This window comes from Lasioglossum baleicum, chromosome 16, assembly GCF_051020765.1.
Source record: "Lasioglossum baleicum chromosome 16, iyLasBale1, whole genome shotgun sequence".
Lineage (NCBI taxonomy): Eukaryota > Metazoa > Arthropoda > Insecta > Hymenoptera > Halictidae > Lasioglossum > Lasioglossum baleicum.
In genome coordinates, this window is record NC_134944.1 from 6,240,610 (window position 1) to 6,266,073 (window position 25,464).

At 43.7% G+C, this 25,464-nt stretch overlaps 1 protein-coding gene across 5 annotated transcripts in view; it reads left to right on the forward strand.

Moving 5' to 3' along the window:
• Dac (dachshund family transcription factor) overlaps positions 1 to 9,935 on the forward strand; it is a 250,242-nt gene extending 240,307 nt beyond the window's left edge. For 4 of the 5 annotated variants that reach the window (XM_076441027.1, XM_076441028.1, XM_076441030.1 and 1 more), the window contains 2 exons: positions 3,176 to 3,262; positions 6,751 to 9,935. In XM_076441027.1, coding sequence (XP_076297142.1) covers positions 3,176 to 3,262; positions 6,751 to 6,803 — 140 coding nt within the window. In that variant the 3' untranslated portion in view covers positions 6,804 to 9,935. Of the gene's footprint in view, positions 1 to 3,175; positions 3,301 to 6,750 lie in introns of all 5 variants that reach the window. The other variant, XM_076441029.1, reaches the window with a different exon arrangement.
• Positions 9,936 to 25,464: the final 15,529 nt, after the last annotated feature.

Genomic DNA, 25,464 nt, shown 5'->3' on the forward strand with positions numbered 1-25,464 from the left:
AAATTGTTTTCATTGTTCGCGCGATTTGTCAGGGTGTGTAATACGGTAGCAAAACTATTAGTCGATCGATCGGGCCCGGAATCGGGCCCCGAGACGATCCGCGGACCGGTTGGGCCTCAACGATGAAACGAGCTACGCAGACGTGGATCCTCGGTATAGTACTTCGAACACTGTACTGTGTCTCTCTCTAGAACGAATTGGGCACACTGTTCATCCCCACTCCGGATGATTTTTGGATGGGGTGGAATATAGTCACATTTGATCCTTCGATGTTTCTAGGTGTTTCTGACCCTGTGAAAGAAAGAAATGTATTTTTACATCAAATCAGAATTGTTTGAAGTAATTTTAAAAGACGCTAGTTAAACATCAATGATTTCGTCGATCCTTCTAGTTTTAATTCCCTTTCTGACACATGTATCATAGTCTGACAGTAACAATTTAATTTCTTGTACAGAGTGATTCAATCTAATATCGAAAAATATCGAAAAACATGAATGTTTTCGTTGATCCTTCAAGTTTTAATTCTCTCTCTGACACATGTATGTATCATAGTCTGATAGTAATAATTTAATTTCCAGTACAGAGTGATTCAATCTAACATATCTTGAATTCCAGAATGAATTTAAATTCGTCACTTTCAATGATCGAAAAATATCGATAAACATTAATGTTTTCGTCGACCTTTCAAGTTTTAATTCCCTTTCTGACACATGTATCATAGTCTGACAGTAATAATTTAATTTCTTGTACAGAGTGATCCAATCTAACATATCTTGAAGTCGAAGATGAATTTAATTCCGCACTTTCAATGATCGAAAAATATTTCTTACAAAAGCTTCGCTACAATGAACATTCTTTCGAGACGATTTCGTCACAATTCCGGGGAAAGTTTGAAGTCAGAACATGTTGCCGGAAGCCGAGAGCCGTCGAGCGAGGGAACAGTTGACGAACGAGTCGAATCGAAAGGCAAATACAGCCGGTGTAACAGCCTCGAAGCGAGAAACTCCGCGATCGAAAGGATTAATCGCGGCAAGAAGATAGGCGGGGGCGTACGGAGGCGCGAATATAATCGGTAAGCGTGAAATGGCGCCTCCTTGGGCAACGAGCAATGGTAAAATCCAATTGCGAGGCCATTAAATCCCGGTTAACTGGCACACGGCCGAGAGAAGAGCAAGATGAGAGAGGAAGAGAGAGAGAGAGTAAAGGCCGCGCGCGTCGTTGCCTCGACCGGGACTAGAGACGTCGGGGCCGAGATTCCATTATGCTTTGAGCAACAATAGCTCGAAGGGCTGTTTCGTGGTGCGTGGGTGTGAATTCGTGCGTTCTCGTCAGGGCCGTTTATATTCGACGGGGCTGGGACGGCGTGTTTGCGTTTCACTGAGCCAAATTACCTCTGGCGCCCTTATCCGCGCGCGGGGTGTTTCGTCCCTTTGATATCCAAATGACAATTTAACTGTTCGAGACACGGTCCGCGAATCCTAGACTACGGCACAATACCTCGCCGTGTTTACACGATGGGCTTGATGCCGCTCTGCTCTCGTACCGATCTTTAACCCCTGGTCAGAAACTCATCGGTGACCTTAACTTCTCAGTTTTCATGGACACCGGCTTCACGCGGAGCACTAAATTATTGTATAACATAAATATATACAGGTTGAGGCACCTCAAACAGGCCACCTGAATCACTCGGCTGTTATTGGTGTTAGAAAAACATGCATCAGATGGAAATTGCTTGGTTTCGAGGAGGCATTAATCTGATGTTAGTAGCTTTTTTGTAGATGGAAGCGTAAAGAACATATGAAGGTCACATTCATTTTTTTAAATGGAAGCTGGAGATTCGTTATGGTAAAGTACTAACCTATGTATGTCGAAAAGTTAGTAGTTCAGGAGATATTCCAATTTAAATCATTCGCGCGCGCGAATTAATTTAGTATTTTAGAATTATTTAAATTGAAATATCTCCTGAACTATACTAACTTTTCGACATACGTAGGTTAGTACTTTTTCATAAAGAATGTCCAGCTGCATCGATTGATGTATTAAAAAATACCTCATTCCATTTAAACAAATGAAGTTGACCTTTATATGTCCTTTATGCGTCCACCTGCAAAACAGCTACTAACATCAGATTAATGCATCCTCGAAACCAAGCAATTTCCATCTGATGCATTTTTTCCTGACACCAATAGCAGCCGAGTCATTCAGGTGGCCTGCTTGAGGTGCCTCACCCTGTATACAGGGTATTCAGAATAAAAAGAACGACAGAGGAAAAAATCACATATCGTAATACGTTTCCTAACTTCCTATGATCTTATTCTTTTATGTGGATTTTTATAAACAAATAAATCTTGTATTTTGTCTTAAATGTTTCAACATTAGCCTTCATACATCCTTTAGAGAATCCATCAATTTTCTATTACCACATAAAATATTTGTTTCGTACGTTCGTACGTTTCGTTGCGTTCACAGAATCACGTATTCATTGGAAATGGTAAATCGTGAATAAAACACAGTGCATCCGAACGAAAATCTGAAACGAGAATGAATTGAATTATTTTTTGAAAATTCCTTCTGGAAAATATGTATGAAAAATTTCTAGAAAATTGAGGAATAAGATTTTCAATTAATTATTACCAATGAGGGAATAGTTGAAGCGAAGCTTTGGAGACGGTGGTGTAATCGGGTCGAGTTCGAGAGCGTCCTGAGCTTAACGAAGTAGACCGAAACGAGGAGAGCTCGGCCACGGTTAATTCGGCGCGATATCATTAAAGGGACATTTTCCAGTTTTCACCCTAATCCTTGCGGAATTCAGTGAGCAAACCCGCGGCCCTTTCACGCCTGCCTACGTCCGTTATCCCTGTCTGCGTCCCTTTCCTCCTTTCCCCTTTCTCGCGGTGGCTGGTTTTCCACTAATTACCGCTCGAAACGTTTCATCGTTCGCGCCGTTCCGGTTCACGCCTCGACGAAATCGGTCTTCGTGTCTCTTAATCGAACGATCCTATCCCTCTCCTCAGGAACCAAGGATCTAGTTCTATTCTAATACTAAAATCCACTTCTACAAGGTGTCCCAGTCCAAAGTTCTACACTTTAAGTCTCTATGATTTAAGATTTCATGTACGTGACCTACAAGTGATGCAACCGACCAATCTTTTTGTGTGTTCTTGTATTGTCGCAGAGTCGCTGGTCCAGGAGCTCGAGCTGGAGAGAAAATCGCGGCAGCACCAGGCGGCTGAGAGGGACCAGGTCAAGTCTCCTCTTCAAGGTGCGTCCAACTAAACCACCTCCATCCACCTAGACACGGTAAAATTCGTTCGAACACGCTGGCGACGGTGACGGATACTTCCTCGGTGTTTCCTCGGTGTTTCCTCGGCGCTCGACGCTTCAGGATTCTCAATCTTCTTCTCTATCGGCGCCTCTTCGTCCTGAAACGTAGAAAAATTGTCTGTAGCTGCTGTTCCGGAACGCTATTCCAAATTTCCGAATCGAAACTTTTACACGATGCGAATGGGTTCCCTCTTCGAGGTTCTTTGAACATTGCAAGAATTATGAATTTCTTTCATCCACCGGACTCTACAATTTTGTCGTGAGTCCTCGAACCTTCTCTTTGGTCCCACAATTTTTTTCTTCCGCCCCAGAAGCTTTTCCTTGGCTCTACAATTTTCTGTATGCACCCTAAGAGAACTCTGCAAGTTCAAAAGTGGTTCGTGGCTCCTAAAATTTTCCTGTGGGTCCTACGATGTTTCTACGTATGCTAAAACTTTTTCGTAAGTCCCAGAACCTTCTCTTAGGTCCCACAATTTTTTTCTTCCGCCTCAGAAGTTTTTCCTTGGCTCTACAATTTTTCGTATGCACCCTAAGAGAACTCTGCAAGTTCAAAAGTGGCTCGTGGCTCCTAAAATTTTCCTGTGGGTCCTACGATGTTCCTACGTATCCTAAAATTTTTTCGTAAGTCCCAGAACCTTCTCTTAGGTCCCACAATTTTTTTCTTCCGCCTCAGAAGCTTTTCCTGGGCTCTACAATTTTCCGTGTGCACCCTAAGAGACCTCTGCAAGTTCTGCATTCAGCTCGTGGAACAAACAAGTAGCTCGTGGCTTCTAAAATTTTTCTGTGGGCCCTACGACGTTCCTACGTGTTATAAAATTTTTTCGTGGCTTCTCGAATCTTCTCTCGGGCCCCACAATTTTTCTCCTTCGCCCTAGAATGTTTCTCTAAGCTCTATAATTTTCTATACCACCCCTACTTAAAACAACAGACTTCTAAAATTTCTAAAATTTCTCTGAGGCGTCAAGCATCACATCCAAGGTACACACTGGCTAAAAGATAGCATCATAGTCGAATCTCTCAGGGGACCAGCAGGAAAATCTCGCGTTCAATTCGGCAGAGCGGTCTTCCCGCGGCTCGGGCGCCGCCGGTGCCGGAATTTCTTGCGACACGGTTCGCAAAGTTCGCAGTATCTTTAATTAGAAAGTCTTGAGTAGGCGGTCGAAGGGGGTGTTTCTTGCGAGCGCGTCACCGGCACACGCCCGGCCCGATTCAAAACTTGCCTGCCGCTCCGCGGAAACTTGTCGAAAGTTGTTCGAGCGCCTCTCTCTCTCTCTCTCTGTCTTCTCTCCGGAGCAAAAACCGCGGGCGGAGGAGCAACGGAACGATTTCAATGCTGCTTCTCTACTGCTTCCACAGCAACGAAGAGAGAGAGGGCCCCGACGTGACGTTGCACGTAAATAATCGTTTTTCTCCCGCGGCCTGGGTCCTCCCCGAGAACTCCGCCAGGCCTCTGCCTTAACGAGTGGCCCCCTTAATTGGCCGCGGCTTCGTAAACTCGGCTACACCCGTTTGGAACCGTTCCCCGCTAATCTTTTTTCGTACTACTGCCGTCCGGGGCCCTGCAACAATCTTGCAGCTGATTCTAGAAGCGTTTATGCGCCGCGCCGCCATCTACATATTTCCTAACGTCTTCGTCTCTGTCCTTTTTCTTCATTTTTTCCGAGCAAACGCTACCCTCGTCACGAACCCTTCGCTCTTTTCTGAACGTCCGGCCAATCTCTGCCTCAGCTGCTTTGTCCTAGCTATCAAATTGGAACTGTTGCAACCATCATAGTCGGAGTCTTCGTTCATCCTGCAGAAATTAAAATTCCGGATCGTCTAGAGTACGTTTGTCGATTTTTATTAATCAGGAATGGCTGAAAAGTGAAACTGGTGAAGAATATAGTGATTGCTTTTATTAATCGACCTCTGAGATATATAACAAAATTCAATGAAACTCGTAAAAAATTATTTCAAGAATATTTTACTGTACCTAATATGTGAAGAAGGTATGCATTGGATAAAAAATTATTTGCAGCATTTTATATGCTCCTAAACTCGAAATCTAATTTTCCTAAAATTCTGTGACATCGCAATAATTTAAGAAGTACTTATTTACCGACCTCAATATCAAATTTTAATAAAAATGACCTGACAAAATTAATAGAAGCATTTCTCTATCGACTTCAAATCGAAAGCTAATTTTCCCAGTGGCTGGTTTCGAAACGAGGGGTGGAAAGGGCTTTAAGAAGCGAATTGCCTTCCGAGGTGTCAAGATCGGGACTCGCGGCTGGAATAAACTTTCCAGTAAAAAATTCAAGGAAAGAGAACCACGAGAGAAAGAGTGAGAGAGAGGTGGGGTGGGGGGAGAGGGGTTACCGAGTGTAGACGGTGGAGCAAATCGAATCCGGTGGACTATTAAAACGCGCAGTGATTTTCAATCATAAGCGACAGTTCGATAAAAAGTCGAGTGGCGGCTCGATCACAAAGGGGCCCTAAGGGCCGATGAGTCGACCGGTCTCGTATTTACGAACGCGGGCCCGATACGGGCCCGATCTTTCTCTCTTCTCTCCGTCTTTCTCTTTTCTTCTTGGACGTGTCTTCGCCTGGTCCCTTTCGCGTTGATCTACGTCTCAACAGGCAAAGGATAATTAGTGAGCGGCGCCGCTTCCAACCGAGCGATCATCGAATCATTCGCTCGGGCTTCTCTCTGTTCTTCTCGGATCACTGTCGCCATCGGAGATCGCGTTTCATTCTCTCTCTCGCTTTATCTTTTTCTATTCGGTACATTATTCTACATACTTGCGCGATGTTTCCTCCGTTGCGTCGCTAAAACCACTTGGCGAGACGCTCTGGAAGAAATATGTATGCCCCCCTCGGAAGGAGTCATGTAGGCCCTAATATTTTTCTATAGGTCCCACAATTCTTTTTTGCTCGTGACAGCTCCGGGGAAACTTCTGAATTATTTCTGTGGACCCCCTACGATATTCCTACGGGACCTGCAATTTTTTCGTGGGTCCTAGAACCTTCTCTTAGGACCCCCAATTTTTTTCTTCCGCCTCTGAAGTTTTCCCTGGGACCTACAATTTTTTGAATACACCCTAAGAACTCCTTTAAATTTTGTAAACATAGAAGTGTCTCATGGGTCCCACAATTTTTCCGTGGGCCCCACGATGTTCACACGTGACTTACAATTTTTTAGTAGGTTGTAGAACCTTCTCTTAGGATCCCTAATTTTTTTCTTCCGCCTCAGAAGTTTTCCCTGGGCCCTACAATTTTTTGAACACACCCTAAGAACTACTTCAAATTTTGTAATCATAGAAGTGCCTCACAATTTTTCCGTGGGCCCCACGACGTTCAAAGGCGACCTACAATTTTTTCGTGAATCCTAGAACCTTCTCTCAGGTCCCAAATCACTCGTGTTCACCTAACCCTCGCCTGTTCCAGAGTCCCGAACGGGTTACTACAAGAACTCCGTGTTGTTCACGAGCGCGACCTAGAAGAGGCTGGACGAGGGCAGAAGAGGTGATCGCGTGGCGAGTAACCAGAACGAGTGACGACTAGCTCGAAGCGAATCGTCCAGACAGCCGAAGGAACCATAAGCGGACCCAGAAGACCCACGACCAGCACCACGAGGACCACCGGAATCATCGAGTCTCACAGTGTGTATCTCTGAGGTCGAACAGGGTGACTCCCAGAAACGCTATAGCATCATCTGCTAGGAGTGCGAACGACCCTAAAATCACAATATCCGAGTGTCTTCGAGAGACGGACGAGACAATTGTGCCGATGCGAAACGATCTTACATTGATCGAGCTTCGTGATCGATTCTCGAGGAACGATCTCGTGGACTGAGGGTATCGTTGAATATCCCTCCGGATATCGGTGGACACATATCAACGACGCGATTCCTCTCTCGAGGAGGATTAACGGAGCACGCGAATGTATACCAAGGATCCGTGGATCCGATCCATGGATCGTTCGAGGATGGAAAAAAAAAAGATTTCTAAAGACTGCTTGCGAGTGCATGCGCGTGCATGCGTTCCTAGAGGTACCTACCCCCAATTATCGAGCGAACTTCAATTAGGTAATTGTGTTTTAAGCTGTACGGACGATCGGGCGGGCCGCGCCGGTCCCGAGTATTATTATCGATTATCATTAATATTATTTACCCGGCGCGGCGCACACCGGCTCACTCGCGCGACCCGATCGTCGACCAACGCGACCCGCGGTTTCATTTCGCACATCTCTCGCGAGGAAGGTGTTCTCTGGATCGTGGAGTCGATCAACCGAGCCGCGGGATCGATCATCTGTATCATATTCGAGCGAGTGTGCACGCGAAACGCTGACGAGAACGTGTGTGTGTGTGTGTGTGTGTGTGTGTGTGTGCGGATGCGCGTGTGTACGCGTGAAAGAGAATGAAAGTGTGCGTGGCTTTATTAAGCGAGAATTTTGTTCCCGGAGGAGCGAAAATGCGAATGTAGTCCGTAGAATGGTAGGACATTATGCTTGAGAGACAATGTGGTCCCGGCGGAGCGTCCCGCAGGACGCGTTTTAAATCGTAACACCTTATTTATATAAATAAACTTAGTTACTACCGTCGACAAGTAAGGCTAACTGCATAATTTTGCGTGTGTTCCGCGTTCCGCGCGATCGGTCGCCCGCTGGAGAGGCGTCCCGATATGATCTATACGGGGGACGGATTCATACAGCGATCCCACGTCGAGATCGAGGATGGAAAACAAAAAAAAAACGGTGCGTCGATTTATAACCGATTTCTTTTTGTTCGAGGACGTCCCGGGCGGCGACCGATCCCCGTATTTAAGATCCATGTACAAAGTCTCTTGCCCAGTAAGGTTCTTGTGTTGTAAAGTTCACATAATCATAGTGTCTAGATCGTACGTACCGGCTAACGCCCGTTAAGACGATGCTACACGTAGTGAAACGAGAATTTAACCACCGATAGCTCATCTGTATCTGCCATCGCCGCTACCAATCGATCGATCGGGGTCATGCCGCGATCGAGAGTCGTCCGATCCCGTATCTCCGACCGATCTACACAACTTCGAATCATCACGAAGACAATTGCACCTATCGAAACGGCTAGGACACGTCCTCCAAAAATCGATAACATGTTCGATGCTGCTCGGAATGGCTCGAGGACGATTCTCGATCGACGAGTCGGGTCATTATTCGCGAGAACCAATCCGCGAGTTATCAAATTTCAAAGTGATTCATTGCAGGATCGAGGGGGTGGGTTTCGAGGGGCGGGTTCCGTACAGGGGAATGATTAAAACGGGGCTAGGGGAGGGGCGGGGGGAAGGGGATATAATAAATCGGTAATATCGCCACACTACCGAGCATAAACGATGACGACGAGCGATGACGATTTCGCGATCGGACTTATACAATCTAGTATCGAGGCAACAAAGTGTATTCATTGTAATTCAGCATTATTACCTATAAATAAATAGTTGTTATTGTACGATGGGCTTGTTTGTACGGATTCTTTCGCTGTCTTTCCCTTCCCTGACGCTTCGATCCTCTTCCGGTGAAACGATTCCATGGTACGGTGAGTCGAGGGAATTTCAGGAATTGAATCTCTTTCGAGCGTAGGTAATTAGAAAGGCGTTTCGAGGAGAAATAGACGGAGCTGTTTGCTGGAGAGTGGTTTTTACTCGACTGCGAATCGTCTGTGGATTTTTGCAGATCCTTGTAGATCTCTGCGCAGATTGGCGGATTCATTGACACTCCATAAAAATTTTAAAACATCCAAAAAATACATTTAATCCTGCTATTTTTATCAGACGATGTTTTCCAAAACACACTCTGCAAAAAAAACATCCCTCACGTAATTTTGATTATTTTTACTTGAAAAAAATCACACACGTCCATGAAACACCAATGAATACATATGCGAAATCCCAATACAAAATTTTCAATAGTTCTTCCGAAATAAAATCAATTGCAAAATTTACCACCGAACAAACAGACAAACAAACAAGAAAGCGAGCTAATAAAAACGTGGTAAAAAATGCATAAAATTCGCTGAACTCGCGAAACCCTTAGAAACAAGGGTTTGCAAAATTCTCCAAAATTTCGAACGCATCCAAAAATCCATTCGAATCACGGACTACAACCGACGGTAAGTGAATTCTCGCGTTACGGAAACCTCGAGGGCAGCAGCGCGGGGGTGTTTTGGGGGTGGGGGTTGTTTCTCGTTCGAATTACTGGATCGAGGGGTTCGCCGATAGATTCGTTGGCCGTCTGGCAAGGCTCAGATTAAAGGGCCGTGGACGACGACGCCGACCTCGTCGTCGATGCATTCTTATCAATTTCCAGGCTGGCTAACGACTCGAGGCACGCGACGCAGCCGATTGGCCGAGCCGAGGCTCCACCCTTTCGACAGGGAATATATTGTAATAATAAATAACGAGGATCCGGCTTGTAGAAAGAGCGGGCCACAGAACCGAAGCACGAGCGAGAGAGAGAGACGGCTGGGTCGCGGGCTGCACTTAATTAAATCGGCCGGCGAACGTCTTAATAGGCCGCGGACGCTGGATCTATGCTCGCGTAGATCTTGGTCACGTAACGAGCGAGGAAACATGGCATGCATCTCGATTACGGAGCCATTCTGCTTTGCAGTGCCATTTTTTTTCAGAAATCTCTGGCCATTTTTTCCCGGAAAAATTATCGATTAATTATTACTATTATATGTATTATAATAAGCTAGATTGATAACTGTCATTAATTTCTCTGATGGTTTATGCGAATGAAATACGACTCTGACGAAATTAATTTTAGTCGGGCAAAAACCTTTGTTCTAAATATTCTAAAAAATACTTCAGGGTCGAACACTGTGGTAGGCAGTAGAATATTTTTCTCGAAGGAAAGACAACTGGTGTTCCGATGCAAATCGACCGCCCCTTCTCGACGTGCCGCACCCTCTAGGAGCTCGTTCCCCATCGCCGAGAATCATAAAGATAACCGAATTGCTCCGCGACCGACTCGACTTTTATTCCACGGACATATTGCCCGACAATCATTCGCGCATTTGCATAATTATCGAATAAAACGCCGGCGAGCCCTCCGCCACGCTCCTAATGCTTCGTACGACTAATTTCATGCTCTCGACTTCCTCTTCGAGCTCGCGGGGGTTCGTTCTCACCCCACCCCTGTTTTTCCCCGAGATTTTCCGTCCTCGCCTTTGTCCCAGTAAAAGTTTCCTTTTCTTCTGCCAGCGATCTCGATGCTTGATCTCTTGTTTCGTTCTGACGAGCACGAGACCCTCGACTCGTCGCGGCCGATTAGGTTAATTCGCCCCCCGGAATTCCGTCTAATTAGAATCGCAACGAGCTCTCTTTACGAGGCCAGGTTCTTTAGCGTCCTGTCTCGTGAACGAAGGTTTGATATCTGCCCCCCAGTAATATCGCGAGAACTAACGAGCGAAATGAGTTTTCCTCTCCTACTGGTCGAGCCTCTTCGCTCCGCCCACTTGCTCCTCTATGGTTATGATGACTCGACGTCATCGGTTCGTATCGATTCCAGCCGGAAAACAGCTACAAGTGCTACTTGAGAAACCGGTCGACGATCGTCAGCGCTCGTATTCCCAGGATCTACGGCTCTGGGAATTTCATTACATCCTGTGGAAGTGTGTATGATGGTCCTGTGGGGGTGGAGCGATGTTCGCCCCGTGGGCCATTCCCCTGGCTCCGGATTTGGGCCGGAGAAATCAATTAAGAAAACATGGATGTTTAACATTGGATTCTTGAGGAATGTGGAATGTTTGTACCTGTAGAAATTTCTCTGAGAGGTGCTGGGAGGACTGTGGAACAGCTGGGAGCTGTGTGGCCACGCCCACTCCGGACAGGACACGCCTACTTCGAGGAAACGACTAGGTAAAAGCGATTTATTTCGTTCCATGGTGAAGAGCCATCCACTGAAGCCTAGAATTCAACTATTCTAATCGAGAAGTTGACGAAATTAGGCTGGACGTACATTCTAGGCTTCGCAGGTAAATTTTTCGACCCTTTAGAACAGTATAATTGAGGCTCGTCATTGGTTATCTAGTGGAGCCTAGAATTCAACTATTCTAATCAAGAAGTTGACGAATTTAGATTTTTCGACCCTTTAGAGCACTGTTCTGGCCCCATCGAAGTCGAGGGCAATAAAGCCACACCCATTCACTGCAGACCACGCCTACTTTTGCCGAAAAGCAAGATAGAAGTCTCCTGCCTCCTATTCTGATGCAATCTATGTTAAAATCATGCTGTCGCAGGTGAACCAGAGCTCTGCCGATGCAATTGGCGATCATTATACGTTGCCATAACCCAGAGCATTCTGAGAAAAATTCGGTAGCACAGCAAAATCTCCACGGTAACTTACTGTCGTCTTCGAGACAGCGTTCGAGTGGTTGCATTAGGCGAGCCGCGCAACTTTCGAGCACTTGGGGTTGGCATAATCGTGGCAAAAATCGCGGCAGGATTACCAAGGCGCTTTCTCCGCGTTCCTCGGCCTCGACGTTTCTTGTCGAATCGGTGTACGGCTCTGCTCGGCTCGCGAGTAAGGCTCACAGTAAAATTCCGAGTCGTTAAGTCTCTCGCGCGCACGGCGGCTGTTAAAACGGCGTCGAAACGCACTCGCGGTTTTTCGGCCGTTCCGTGCCGGCGTGTAATTATAATTGCAAATCTTACGAGTTACACTCGCGCGGTTTCTTCGACGTCATGAAAAGTTTTGCGCAAGCGGAATCCCACCGGCTGTTTTTGCGTCCCCATCGACACCCAGAGAGAGAGAGAGAGAGAAAGGAGAGGGAGGGACGCGTCTAGTTCCGCAAAATCGTTTAGCATAATTCGAGAAAGGCGAAACGAGGGCTGGGGACGCGTTTCGTCGTGTCGCCCCTGATAAAAATGACTTGTTTTGCCTCCGTGCTTAACTCTCCTCGTTAAACACGCTGACATCTTGACGAAACCAACCATGGCGCTGGGTCTCCGGGGGCAGACTACGTTGCCCCTCGGGGCCACCCTCGCGGACAGGAGGAGGAACAGACTCGAGACACCGCGACAAAATACTGCTTATTGTCAGACTGCAGATTTTTATGGAAAATAAAAATCGTGAGACACGGGCGTCAAATTTTTGTTCTTTAATTATTTCGACGAGATTTGATTACTCGAATTCATATTGTACAGGGTATTTCACCTAACTTGACCACCTTGAATGTCTTTGTTGTTTTTAAAGATACGTCAAATGTTTGAAGGACAAAGTGAATGGTAAAATGGAGCTCATACCAAACAAATTTTTGTTTTTATGTAATTTTTTTTAGAGATATGAAGGTCACCTTCATCTTTGAGAAGAACAGAAATATTCAAGGTGGTCAAGTTAGGTGAAATACCCTGTACAAAATATTATTATAAAATCCGTCTGTTTATTGTACAGCAAGGGACCAAGAAAATTGTTTCTGTTTCGCACGACTTTTTAGGGCACTGCCCATGCAAATAAATAATTTCTACTTCGTACGATTTTCCGGAAGTTTCGGAGCGTCAAGAAATTGTTAAGAAAAGCGGCGAACTTCCGAACTTCTCGGAAATGGACTCGTCACGGCGAAACTTGACGCAGCCCGTCCAAGATTCGGGCATCCCCCGGTGCTCGGACAGGTGAAACTTCGACAGTTGACGACTTGAGGACTTGTCCGGCACCGGACAAGAACTCCCCGAAGCGTTCGCAGCAAAGCGACGGCGAAGAAAGGAGCTCCGGGTTGCAGGAGGCGTCGTACATTTCATTAGCCAGACGAAAGGACGTTGTTGTTCGCCCCGGTGTGTCGGATCCATTGATTTTCGTTTACCCCGGCGTTTCTCCTCCGCCGTGTTGTTCCCCACCCCCCCCCCATCCGTCTACAACCCCCTCTGGCCCGGGGATGTTTCGTTATTTAAACAGATTAGCGATACGGCAGCCCCCGCCCCGGGGCAGACGCGGAGACGCGTCTTATGTGTTTCCAATGCGTGGAACGACGAGGATATTACTCCTGCCAGCCGGATCCTAAGGACGACCCCGCGAACTCGTCTGGGGCTTCGTCTCGGGAAAATCGTTGCTCCTGCAATAATCGCTGCTTTCGCAGGGATACAGGTGTCGAGTTTGATTTTATGGAATTTTTAGGAGATTGTCCTGAGGTATGTGGATCCATCGATCACTGTGATCGAAGATAATTATAGTGCACGGACATATTTTTTAAGGTAGAGTGGATGATATTCTCCTTTTGATGTGTACGAAATTAACTGCTCAAGATTTTATCATGCCAATGTATTCCATACGAAACTAATTTATTCATGTAAATATTGTTTTAACCCCTTGCCCTACGATTTATTTTACGGTTTCAGTGATTACAACTTTGTTTGTAGTTCGTAGTTTCCTAAGAAAGGAGAAAATTTATATCTATTGTATGTCCACAGGACCGTGGTCCTTTTATACAAATGTTTACAGTTGTTTACAGTAGAACTGATAAAAATAAAAAGAAAATAACAACAAAAAAGTCTGAAGCTAAAATTTACATTAACAAAATCAAAATAGAATTTCATCTCGGTTTAAAGGAAATTAATAACTGTACACATTCGTTAAAATCTGTGCAAAATCTTCATCACGAGTCTGACACGATATTGTAGGGCAAGGTGTTATGGTGTTATGGTGATTTCGAGTGCCCATAGAAGACTAAAGATTTTTAGAGTGCAATTCAACGGAAACTTCTCGAAGTATCTGTCCAATTTTCGAATGATCGGTGGTCAAGGTCCCAGGAAACGCGAGGAGAGAGGAACAATTTTCGGGCAGCTCTCGGAACCGATTCTCTAATACAAATTCATGAACGAGGGGGTCCAGAGCCGTTTACCCTCCATTAGAGGGAAGCGCAATCAAAACGTGGAGAGCCGGTGGACCCGATAGACGACGGAGCCCGTAGAAGAGCAGCTGTAAATCAAACTACGAAATTCCTCCGGTGTCTGGTCGTTTCGCGGTGTCTGCGAACCACGGGGCGCCCTGGAAAGTGTTGAGCTTCGAAATCGGCGACGAGAGAGAAAGAGAGAAAGATAGCCCCGACGCGAGCAAGGGTGTAATTATGCGAAACGGGGCCCCGGGAAGATCATAACCGAGGGGGTGGGGGCGTCTACGGGAACCGAAACCTCGAGGTAGGATCAAAACGTGCACGACAAGTCCGAGAAATTAATTTTGCTCGCTCATGTCGATCATGCTATGGCTCTTTTTAGTATTGGGACGTGTAAGTGGTACTGTGAGTTAGGGTCCAGGCAAGTTTCATAGTGATGCGACTTATGGCTTGTCTGTGATGATTGCTTTAGCATGAGTAAAATTCGAAGGAAGCTACGAGAACGAAGTCATTGAGAAAAAATTTATTTTCTCTGATGTCGATCATGCTGTGGCTCTTTCTAGTATTGGGACGTGTAACTGGTAGTATGAGCTAGGGCCCAGGTAAGTTTCATAGCGATACGACTTATGGTTCCTCTGTGGTAATTTTTTTAGTGAGCTCTATATAAACAGGACTAGATTAGAAACGAGGAGGCGAAAATAATTGTAAGATTTTCTTGCACGGGGTGCAAACGACGTGAAATTAATTATATACATTCTAGAAGACACCGTTTGGAAGATAAAAATGTTAAATGGTTGAAGATCCGCATAAATAATTAATTTCATAATTCATTGTTCTGGTCTGAAATAAATTGGTGAGAGGTAATGAATAGTAGTTTCTTTTTGAGGATTTTGGGGGGTAGTTTGTACGTTGTAGAAGTGTACTTCCACCCCAGTTACTCGGTCGCAGCGTCGAATATCGAATCGGACCCGAGTCACTGAAACAAGGAAAAACGAAGGATTCCCTTCCGCTCGTTTGCACTCGGATCAGGAGATAACGAGCCAGTCGGTAAACGACCTTCCTTCTTGCCTTTTCACCCGAGAAACAGCCTTCGCTGGGGGGTGAAGGGAACAAGGGGGGCCGTGCCCTTCCACCGATTTGTCCCTTGATCAAAGTCCCGAGCGTCTTCATCGGATTTCCACGCTCCGCGGAATCCGCCGACGACTCGCAAAATTACGGCCACTCCCGGGTCCAGCATCCCCATTTCACTATGCAACAGACTATACTACGAATAAAAATTTTCGATCACTCGGCTCAGAAATTTAATAAGATTGCCTTTACGATTTTAATACGCTGAAAACAACAAACTAAAATCGCGTATCGTATTCACAGTTTTGTACTTCATTTATTCCCGCACTCATTAATTTTTATTATCATAAAACTGGCTGTTCATAATACTCTCATTAGACTGCGGATCTTTATGCATTTATAGGAAAATTGAGTACATGAAATTCATAATTGTTGAAAAATTTTTTAAATTGAAGATGTCAATACATAATTTCTCCTCTATTAAAATCATTAAAGGAGGAAATAACATTCAATTTAGTTTCTATTTCTCGCAGTCGATGTAGACAATTTTTATTTTGCATAAAGGCCCGCAGTCTAACTATCATACTACTGATTAGTGGGGATCTCTATGCAAAATAAAAAATTTTTGCATCAATTTTCAGAAAGAGTAGAGAAATTCTTTCTTTAAAAAGCAAAGTACTACAAAATCTTAGTGAATCTTGAAAATTGTCAAATACAAATTTCGTAACAACCTAAATAATCTACAGGGCCCCATCAGAGAAACAAGATTAATAGACAAAATTTAATGAACTAACCTCCAACGTCGATAATAACCTTGTTGTTGATAAAGTTATGTTAATAAAAGAATTACTTTGACTTAATTGGAAAATTGAATGGTGCCGATCGAATTCGCTGAACTAAAATTGATTCTGTGAATCGAAAGCTCTTTGTTTCGATTCTGGGCAGGGGCCATTTTGAGGGCCCGTGGGCCCATGGAGATTCGACGTGGACCGGGAACTCTGGAAATTCGTTCCGACCGCGCATCAAGATATTCCGTTTCGTACCCGAATGAATTTCTCCTTCGTTGAACAGAAGCAGGGGCCGCTTCGGGCCGGGATCGGGCCCCGACCGGGCGGGCGGGCCCGGGCACCGTCGGAGGGAAAATTTAATAACGAAGCGACGACTCGACTCCGTTATCGCCGCGGAATATCAAAACGCCTCGCCGGGAGCTGCGGCGAGCGTAATTTCGGCGGACGGCAGTGCTCGCCGATACTTATCGCCGGTAATCCGAGTAGTACCGACCGAGAGAAAAAAGAGAGAGAGAGAGCGAGAGCGAAAGAGTGAGACGATCGGGGGGTGGGGAGGAAGATCGTGACTGAATAAAGGCTACGCAGCTTGCCCGGTTCCGCTGGTGCAACAGTTACGATTTTCTGAGTTTCCTGTCCTGTCGAAGTTGACCAGCTGAGACGGTGTTACGACTTTAATAACAGAGCGCATCTTCTTCTCTGTAACTGTGAATCATTACATTCAAAGTGTCCGAGTTTAGTGTACAGTGGGTGACCGAACTGCTATAGCCGCGGTACGAAAAATATTATTCATTATGAATTATTAAACCGCGGATAAAGACCACGAATTTTTGGAAAATAAAAATTTTCTGTAATAATTGCAAGAGGGAGGATCCAAATACAGTCAAACTTGTTTTTGTGCGGTAGATAGGGACCGCAGAAAAAATTCGCAAACTTCATAAATAGCTACAACAAATAATTTTTCACAAAATTTTTTATGCGGTGGAGAGGGACCGCATAAGAAAAGTCTCACTTAGAAAATATATGAAAGCTTTACGAAATAGCGAGAAAGTGCTTTCCAAACAAAATAAATAATTAAATTACACATGGAAACTATGGAAACATTTAAAAAAATTTTAATTTCTCATTTTAAACACGGAGAAATTTTTAAAATGTACATAATTCAATACATATACAGGGTGTCCTGCTGTTGTGATCTGATATTCATGTACCGCATAAAACAAATCGCACAAAACAAAATCGCATAGAAAAAGACCGCACAAAACAGGTTCGACTGTATCATAAAAAGGTCTTTCTATTTTTAATCATTGATTAATAAACTGCGGATTTTTATGAGAAATTAAAATTTGTTGTAATTAATCATTTTAATCTATATTGATCATTTAATCAATTTAGTGATAAACTTCGCAGTCTATTGTTTATCCACGTGAAGAATAATACAGCCTGTGTACGGTATATATGGTGCTCAGAACCATTCTCATATGTTCTTCACCATGAATTAAACATTTTCGTAGGTACCAGTAGATTCATTAGTCTTTCTGTTGTACCTCAGCGATTTACTTAATTGACGTTAATTGATGATACGCGACATGAAGGATTGTTCGGCATGGTTGGCCAGACATGTTTCCAGGAGTCGGGACGCGGTTTCTTTCGTCGGTGCTTTTAAAAGGTAAGCATGTAGTAACAGCCGGCTCAGTGAACGAGACCAGACTTGCGAGAGTGCAAAGGGTTAATCCGGTCGGAGGCAGGGTCGACGCAAATTTATTTAAACCCCGAAAAAGCCCCGATTCTTTATCTCATAAGGGAAGGTCCGTGGAAGAGCTTTTCCGGCCCGGTTAAAATGCGGGTAAACGGTCACAAAGAAAACCCCACGGTCGTGTAATGACGTTTTAAAATGACGGTCGGATGCGAGAACCCTCGCGTCCGATTCCCCGAGGCTGCTCCGTGTACAATTTCCCCGGAAACCCTACACATTGTTCGTCACCGATAGAACAATCTCAGGAATCTCGTGCAAGAACAACTATACTGAAAATCAAGAAATCAAGAAGTCAAGGAAGTCGTCAAGGTTGAAATCTGTGATTTACAGGAGGTTTGAGCATGTTTGAACCCAATGAGCCTGTATTCAGTAGTCGTAAGAACCAATATATTAAAACCAATGTTTAGAAACCAGCCAGAGTTTGTCAATGAGTGACAGTCAAGGCTGAAATCAGTGGTTTGCAGGAGGTTTGAGCATGTTTGAACCCAATGAGCCTGTATTCAGTAGTCGTAAGAACCAATATATTAAAACCAATGTTTAGAAACCAGCCAGAGTTTGTCAATGAGTGACAGTCGAGGCTGAAATGAGTGGTTTGCAGGAGGTTTGACATGTTTGAACCCAATGAGCCTGTATTCAGTAGTCGTAAGAACCAATATATTAAAACCAATGTTTAGAAACCAGCCAGAGTTTGTCAATGAGTGACAGTCAAGGCTGAAATCAGTGGTTTGCAGGAGGTTTGAGCATGTTTGAAGCCAATGAGCCTGTATTCAGTATTCGTAAAGACCGATATACTAAAACCAATGTTTAAAAATCAGCCTGATTTTGTCAATGAATGACAGTCAAGGCTGAAATCAGTGGTTTTCAGAAGGTTTGAGCATGTTTGAACCCAATGAGTCTGTATTCAGTAATCGTAAGAACCGATATATTAAAACCAATGTTTAAAAATCAGCCAGAGTTTGTTAATGAGTGAAAGTCAAGGGTGAAATCAATGGTCCTCATCTTTGGCATAGAGGAAAATTTATATAGAATATGTTTAGTGAAAATAAAAATTTTACAGAAAAAATTTGTATATAGAAGAAAATTTGAAGACGTTCGAATCGATTGTCTTTACACCAAGAATACGATTTCCAAAAAATATTGAGACGTCTGCAGGTATGTTCAACATTAAATATTGAATGACGTCGGATCAACGCGAGGATCGAGGATCAAGCCGATCCCCGACGTTAAACGCCAGCTCCAACTATTGGAGCCGAGGTGTCGATCGTTTTTTCCAGCCGTGGCGCCCCGAAGACCTTGACAAGGCGCGCGCACTTTCTTGTGCTTCTTCTTCTGGTTGGCCGGCTCGTGTTTCGAGGGAGTTACACGCAAGAATGCGGCGCGATCGGCACGCCGAACAGAGAACCGGCGTTACATCTCGGCTCATAACGATCGCCGGATGTGGTCGGGACCGGTGTTTAATCGGTGCAAACGGAAAAATCTCTTCCGTGAGAACCACCTTCCGAGGCCCTTATACCTTTCGGTAAAGGGGCACGGAGCCGGAAATCAATTACACCCGTACACGAGATGCTTCTGCGCTACGCTCCAACATCATATACGCTCACCCCTGCCCCTCCAAAATCACCCTTATTTTTCGCAATCCCGCAAACAATCCCACTCGATACCTCTATTAACCAGGGACCATAACTGTTATAACCAAAAAGAAAAATGTCATACAGTAACAAGTATTTCATCGACTAAACTCGTATTGGTTACAAATAAAATATATAAAAAAAAACCTTGTTAAAAACCACGCTTATATTAAAATGCACTGAAAAGGAGAAAATAATTTTTTTCCTGGTTCTCCATAAAATACCGAATCCAGTTAAATGATTTTTCCTCAAAATTTTAAGAAAATTACCTTAAAATTTCTTCTGTTATAAAATTATTGTTGGAGTAGATCGAAAAATTTAAATAAAATCATGATATTAGCGACTATAAAAGTAAAAGCGTGGAGCGCTAAACTATGTTGACGTCATCTTCGTGACTGCTCCACGCTTTTATTTTTGATGTCATGATTTTATTTAAATTTATATTAGATTTTTCTATCTAGTCGACACTAATTTTATGACAGAAGAAATTTTGAACTAATTGTTTAAAATTTTGGGAAAAAATATTGTTCATCATTTAACTGGATTTTATGGAGAACAGTATTAGCGGAGAAGATTAACAGTATTTTTTATGGAGAACCAGGAAAAAAATTATTTTCTCCTTTTTAGTGCATTTTAATATACGCGTGGTTTTTAAAAACTTTTTTTATATATTTTATTTTCTACTTTTATTGTCATCGGAAGCAAGCGTGTATAGAAAATTTTTGCAAGATTGGACTCTATTGGGGAAGAGGTTTAAAATTCGATTAAAAGATTTTTAAAAAATAAATCAATTAAATTAAAAATTAAATATACTCCGATGCGAAAAATAAAAGTTGACGATAGCTATGCACTGCTTCCTTGGTTATGAAGGAGACCACAGAATAAGATGCTTCTATTAATTGCTACGTGTAGAAAATGACTAAGAAAAATTAATTAATTATTTATCTATTGATGCTGTAAACCTAGTTTGGTTTCTATAGCATACAGTACTATAACACTTTACAAAAAAACAGAGAAGTGTATACCGTAATATGTATAAAGTGGAATTAGTATAAACGGCAGCTGCTAAATCCTAATCCTAAGAAAAATTATTTAAGAACTCTACAAGCAGCATTTAAGATTTCTAACAAGCGTCTCGGATCGAAAGCCCAATTATAATTGTATGAATTTCGGTTGCCCCGAGATGAATTAGAGATCCGCAGCGTGGGTGGCAGGGAAAGGCTGGTCGTCGCGACGCGGAAGGCGCGGAACGTGCATCCGGTGCATCGAGGTGCGTGGAAATCGATCGGAAGCTCTCCGCGGGAGATTCGTAAAGGACGAGAAGGTGAGGAGAGAACGAGAAGAGAGGCCGGTGAAACAGCAGCAGTTCGTTGTGCTTCCTTTGATCTCCCCGTAATTGAAAACACAGTTCATTCACACCATTAACGCAACGAGCATTACACTACAATTAAGACGTCAGACGAGTCTCACGATCCGGCACTGACTTTGTGGGCTAGATTAGATCGCCACGGTACATTTACGCGCGCACCCGGTTTACGTTTCTCTCTGTACTTAATTATTTTCGTTCGTTCGTCTTTTTTTACTCACCTCCCACCACCCAAGCCCCTCTCTCCAACCATCTCTCTGGTTAGCTCGTTGATTTCGCTTTTTTTATATATTCAGGAATTAATTCCATTTAGCGAGGAATATTCAAAAAAGCGTTGAAATAATAATAGACGGCCCCTCGTACAGAGAGGGTCGTTGCGTCCGTATGTGCTCGCCGATGTGCACCCGTGTAGGTGTACCCTGTGTAGCCCGCGTTGCATCGCGTTGCATCGCTCGCAATTGCGACACGGCTCGGTGCGCTTGATCTTTTCCTGTTTTTCAATAAAACTGGAAATCACGCTGGCTTCATTGCCGAAGCATCAAGGTTACTACGACTCATTAATGTTACATTTATTACCCGGCTGGCAGTTGCGTCTAATTAACTATTCGCAGGAGCCTTCTTTTCCCGTCTTCGTTAACCGCTTTCAAAGACCGACACGCCGCCCCCTCCTCTCCGCCAACCCCCTGTGACCCCCCCTACTGCAACAGAGAAGACCTTCGAGGATCTAACTACACCACTCCGCAGAGAAAATTACGCTTCCTAACCTGAGCCCGCTTCGCCTCCGCAAATACCCAATCGAATATTTCGAGTTAATTAAAATTATAGAAATATTAGGTGTGCAGATAAGTTCTTTCCCTTATTCTCCCAAATTCAAGATTGTATTAAATAAATCGGGCACAAGATTACGACTCAAAGTAGTCACCCTCATTCTCTATAACCTCTCCCACCTGGTGGGTAAACTATAAATTCCATCCTTGAAGAATGACGGCTGTTTGTTGGTTTTGAAGTCATCAAAACATTTTCGAAAATAGGAACTTATTTGCACACCAAGCAAAAATCAATTGCAAAATTTGCCACCGAACAGACAGACAAACAAACAAGAATAGCGAACTAATAAAAACGTGGTAAAATGGCAGCGAGCTTGACAACAGATTTAAACATTTCTATCCAAGGAACAATTCAAGTGACGTTTCTAATGCAATTTTGCAGGTGCAGAAATAAAAATTGTTTACCAAGTTTACTCTAAATGATCCATAAAATCTTTCCGTGAAGATCCAGGATGCGGACGCGAGAACTGATCAAAGCAGATCCAGGAAACGAGGATGCCCGGTTGACAATCACGAGGCCACACGCGGAAAGATTTCCTATGATCGCGGGGGAGTATGATCGATCAGGATCGAAGGGGACCTGTGGAGGATGTCGTTGCGCCTCCGGTGGGTCCTACGGAATCTATTCCGAGAGTGGGGGGAGGAAAAAGTCCAGGTGATCTACGAGAAGTTGCACGGTAATGGAATAACCACAGGGACGACGAGTAATTGTAAGAATTAACTAATAACACGGCAGGGAAGTAGGGTCGTGCGAACGGCCCGTATCCTGGCCCGTAACCTGTCATTCCTCGATCCCTCCTCCGCCATCGAGGGATCTATCAATTACTTCGCCTAAGTGGATCCTAGGATCGGACAATAGAATTGGCCCTGCCGGATTTTCTGACGTCGTCGTTCGGGACTACGTGGTCCGAGCGATGAATTTGCATGCGCAATTAAAATCGGTGGTTCTGACACTATCCTTCGCGATGCAACCTGTTATACTCTCTGCCGAAAGGGCGAGGAACACCGTGGAACTACCTTCTTGCAACCTGAATTTGATTGTTTAATTAATTGATAGAATTAATCATTCACAGATTACAATTGTACTTTATGAATAGCAGTAGCAATTTTATTTGGGGAGTTCATTCTTCGATTATTTCATAGTTAATTATTTACAGCTAAGAATTGTACATCTTTTAATATCAGTAAAAATTTTATTTTGACTTACCCTGGTAGCTATTAATTTATTTCGGGGTTACTATTTTAAAAAGATTTCTAAAATCCATCAGCTAAAGTTCCTTAATGAAAGTACTTTAAAAGATAATTTTTACCCGAGTAAAAATCCCCTAATTTTCAGTGTTTTACTAAATAAATATAAAATTCTTATAAATTTTTTTCAATGTACGTCTATTTACGTAATTATTACGCAAACGATTGATTTCTGTTTTGTAATCCCACACGTAAAAATGAGCCAGGAACGTAGAATACAATTCTTCAATGGAGTTCGAAACAGAAATTTAAAATCGCGTTCGAAAGTGTCTGTCTATAGCTGACTGATTCTACTTATCGGAGACGAAACCGCGTACGGGAAAAACTTTATTCCACTTTTTCCACTCAATTTTCCACGTAAAATCTGCTCCTGTCCTTAGCATAAATTCTGGAGCACCCAGTACAGAGTAAAAGCCAATTAAATTCATTAATTCATCAATTCCTGATCATTGTAAAATGGAAGTGTACGACGATTCGATAATTCCGTGGCGGGGTTAATTGCGCTAATACTTCCCGACGGGGTTTATGGCTGTGACGGGCGTGTTTCCATTGAATCGTCGAACGTCTCTGAGCGGAAACAGCGGAGGGGTAGACGTACAATGGAAAGCTAGACGTATCGATCGTGACCATCGATCCCCGTCAAGCGATTTCGCGTGGTCTTTCACCTGACCGAACCGGTAAAAATTACGCTTGCCTCCTGTCCAGCGGAGGGGGGGGGGAGTGTTTTCCACCCCCGCTACATTTTTAAGCCGGCAATTCACCCCTTCGCTGCTCTGCTCCGCCCCGTGCACGATGTGTCATTTAATTTCCGCAATAACGCTTTTGTTTCCGATTAAAAAAACACCGTGACGGCGCAGAGAAAGAGAGAAATAGAGAAACAAAGAGAGTGAGAAGAAGAGAGAGAGAGAGAAAAACGATGAGAACGCGAACTGTCGCGTATAGAAACGCGGCGAAATTCAGAGAGGGAAACGGCTGGGAAGGGGTGAGAGAATGTTATGAGAGGGAGAAAGAGAGATAGAAAAATGAGAGAACGGTAACCCGTCGGCTCGCGAGCTCTGCATTGTTTCGCGCGTACGCGAGCCCTGTCGCGGCTAAATGCCGTGAAATTGTCATCCTACAGTCACAAAGGGAATTCACTCTCGCAGCCGGTGAAATATAAACGCGTTTTTCCGACGCGGACGCCGCCACCGCCGCCTCCGCGCTCCCGCTTTTCCAGCCCGATTGTTATTTGGGCTGAATCGCTGTTTTCCAACGGCATGCGCCCATGCCGGCTCCGTTCCGCTTCGCTCCGTTACGCTTCCCCTGCTTTTTCCTACTTTTCGACGCGACTTCGAGCCGATTCGTCACGCACGCGAATTTCGGCAGGTTCGAAACTGCTTCTGGTTTTTAATGGTTCATCCCCTCCTTTGGTTTAATGCGTTTCTTCCATTTCGAACTTTTAGCCATTTTGTTAGGCAAAAATAGAAGAATTTTTCTGAAGAATTATTCTGAATTCGTTAAAATGATTAAGGAAAGGTTTGTAATCATTCAACCCTCCTCCGACCACTGAATAGCTGTTTAACTAATGCATGTAGAAAGAATATCCTTAAAAATATATTTTTTTAAGTTATTAATTAAAGCTGTGAGAGATCCTGATTGTCCGTTGTTCGAGGGTTCTGTTTCTTACATTTAACACCGACAATTATCATTTTGCGGAAACATCAGCTACAGTGGCCTACAAAAGTTTTAAGACAGAATAACTTTTTTACGATTGTATGATGTTTTATAATAAATTAGAAGGATTGGTTTACTAAATGATGTGCAAAAAAAATTTCGTAAAAATGGTAATTTACAAGGTTACATGCAAAAATAAAAAAGGCACTTTTTAAAACCTTTTTATTTGGGCCCTTAATGAAAATATAAAATATAGGTTTTGTAGATCTATGTTAGTAGAATACATGTACTGAAAATTTCAGCGAAATCGGTTGACGCAGGAAAAAACGACACGCATCGAAAGATGTACGATTCTGTGGATTTTAAGCAGAAACTGATCATAAGTCGTGAAAAGCTACTATTTCCACCATTTTCAACCGCTGTAGCTCGTGTGTATCTTGATCAATTTCGACGAAATTTTCAATATGTGTATAACTAACACAGATCTACAAAACCTATATTTTATATTTCCATCAACAAATAAAAAAGTTTTAAAAATTGCCTGTTTTATTTGTGTATGTAACCTTGTAATTTATAATTTTTGGAAAATTTTTCTTGCACGTCATTTAGTAAATCAATTATAAAAAAGTTAGTCTGTTTTAAAGGGCGCACGAACACTTTTGCGGTCCACTGTCTCTACTAATTGCCTCCTTCCACCTCAGAAAAATCACCCACACCCCGCAAAATAAAATTCAACAAGTTCGGAGAGACTACATATCGTCCCCCTTCTTCGGTGCATTGATTCCGCTCCCACGGGAATCGGACTGGCATATCTGGGTCCGTTGTTGCGCGAAAATTACTTTCCATCTCGGCAACCAGGACCCGAAGGATCGGTACGAACTGCGAGAGAAAGAGAAGAAGTATATAGAAACTGGGGCTGAAAACCCGCCTCGGTCCGCTTCAACCCGCTCCGGCCCGTTTCCTCGA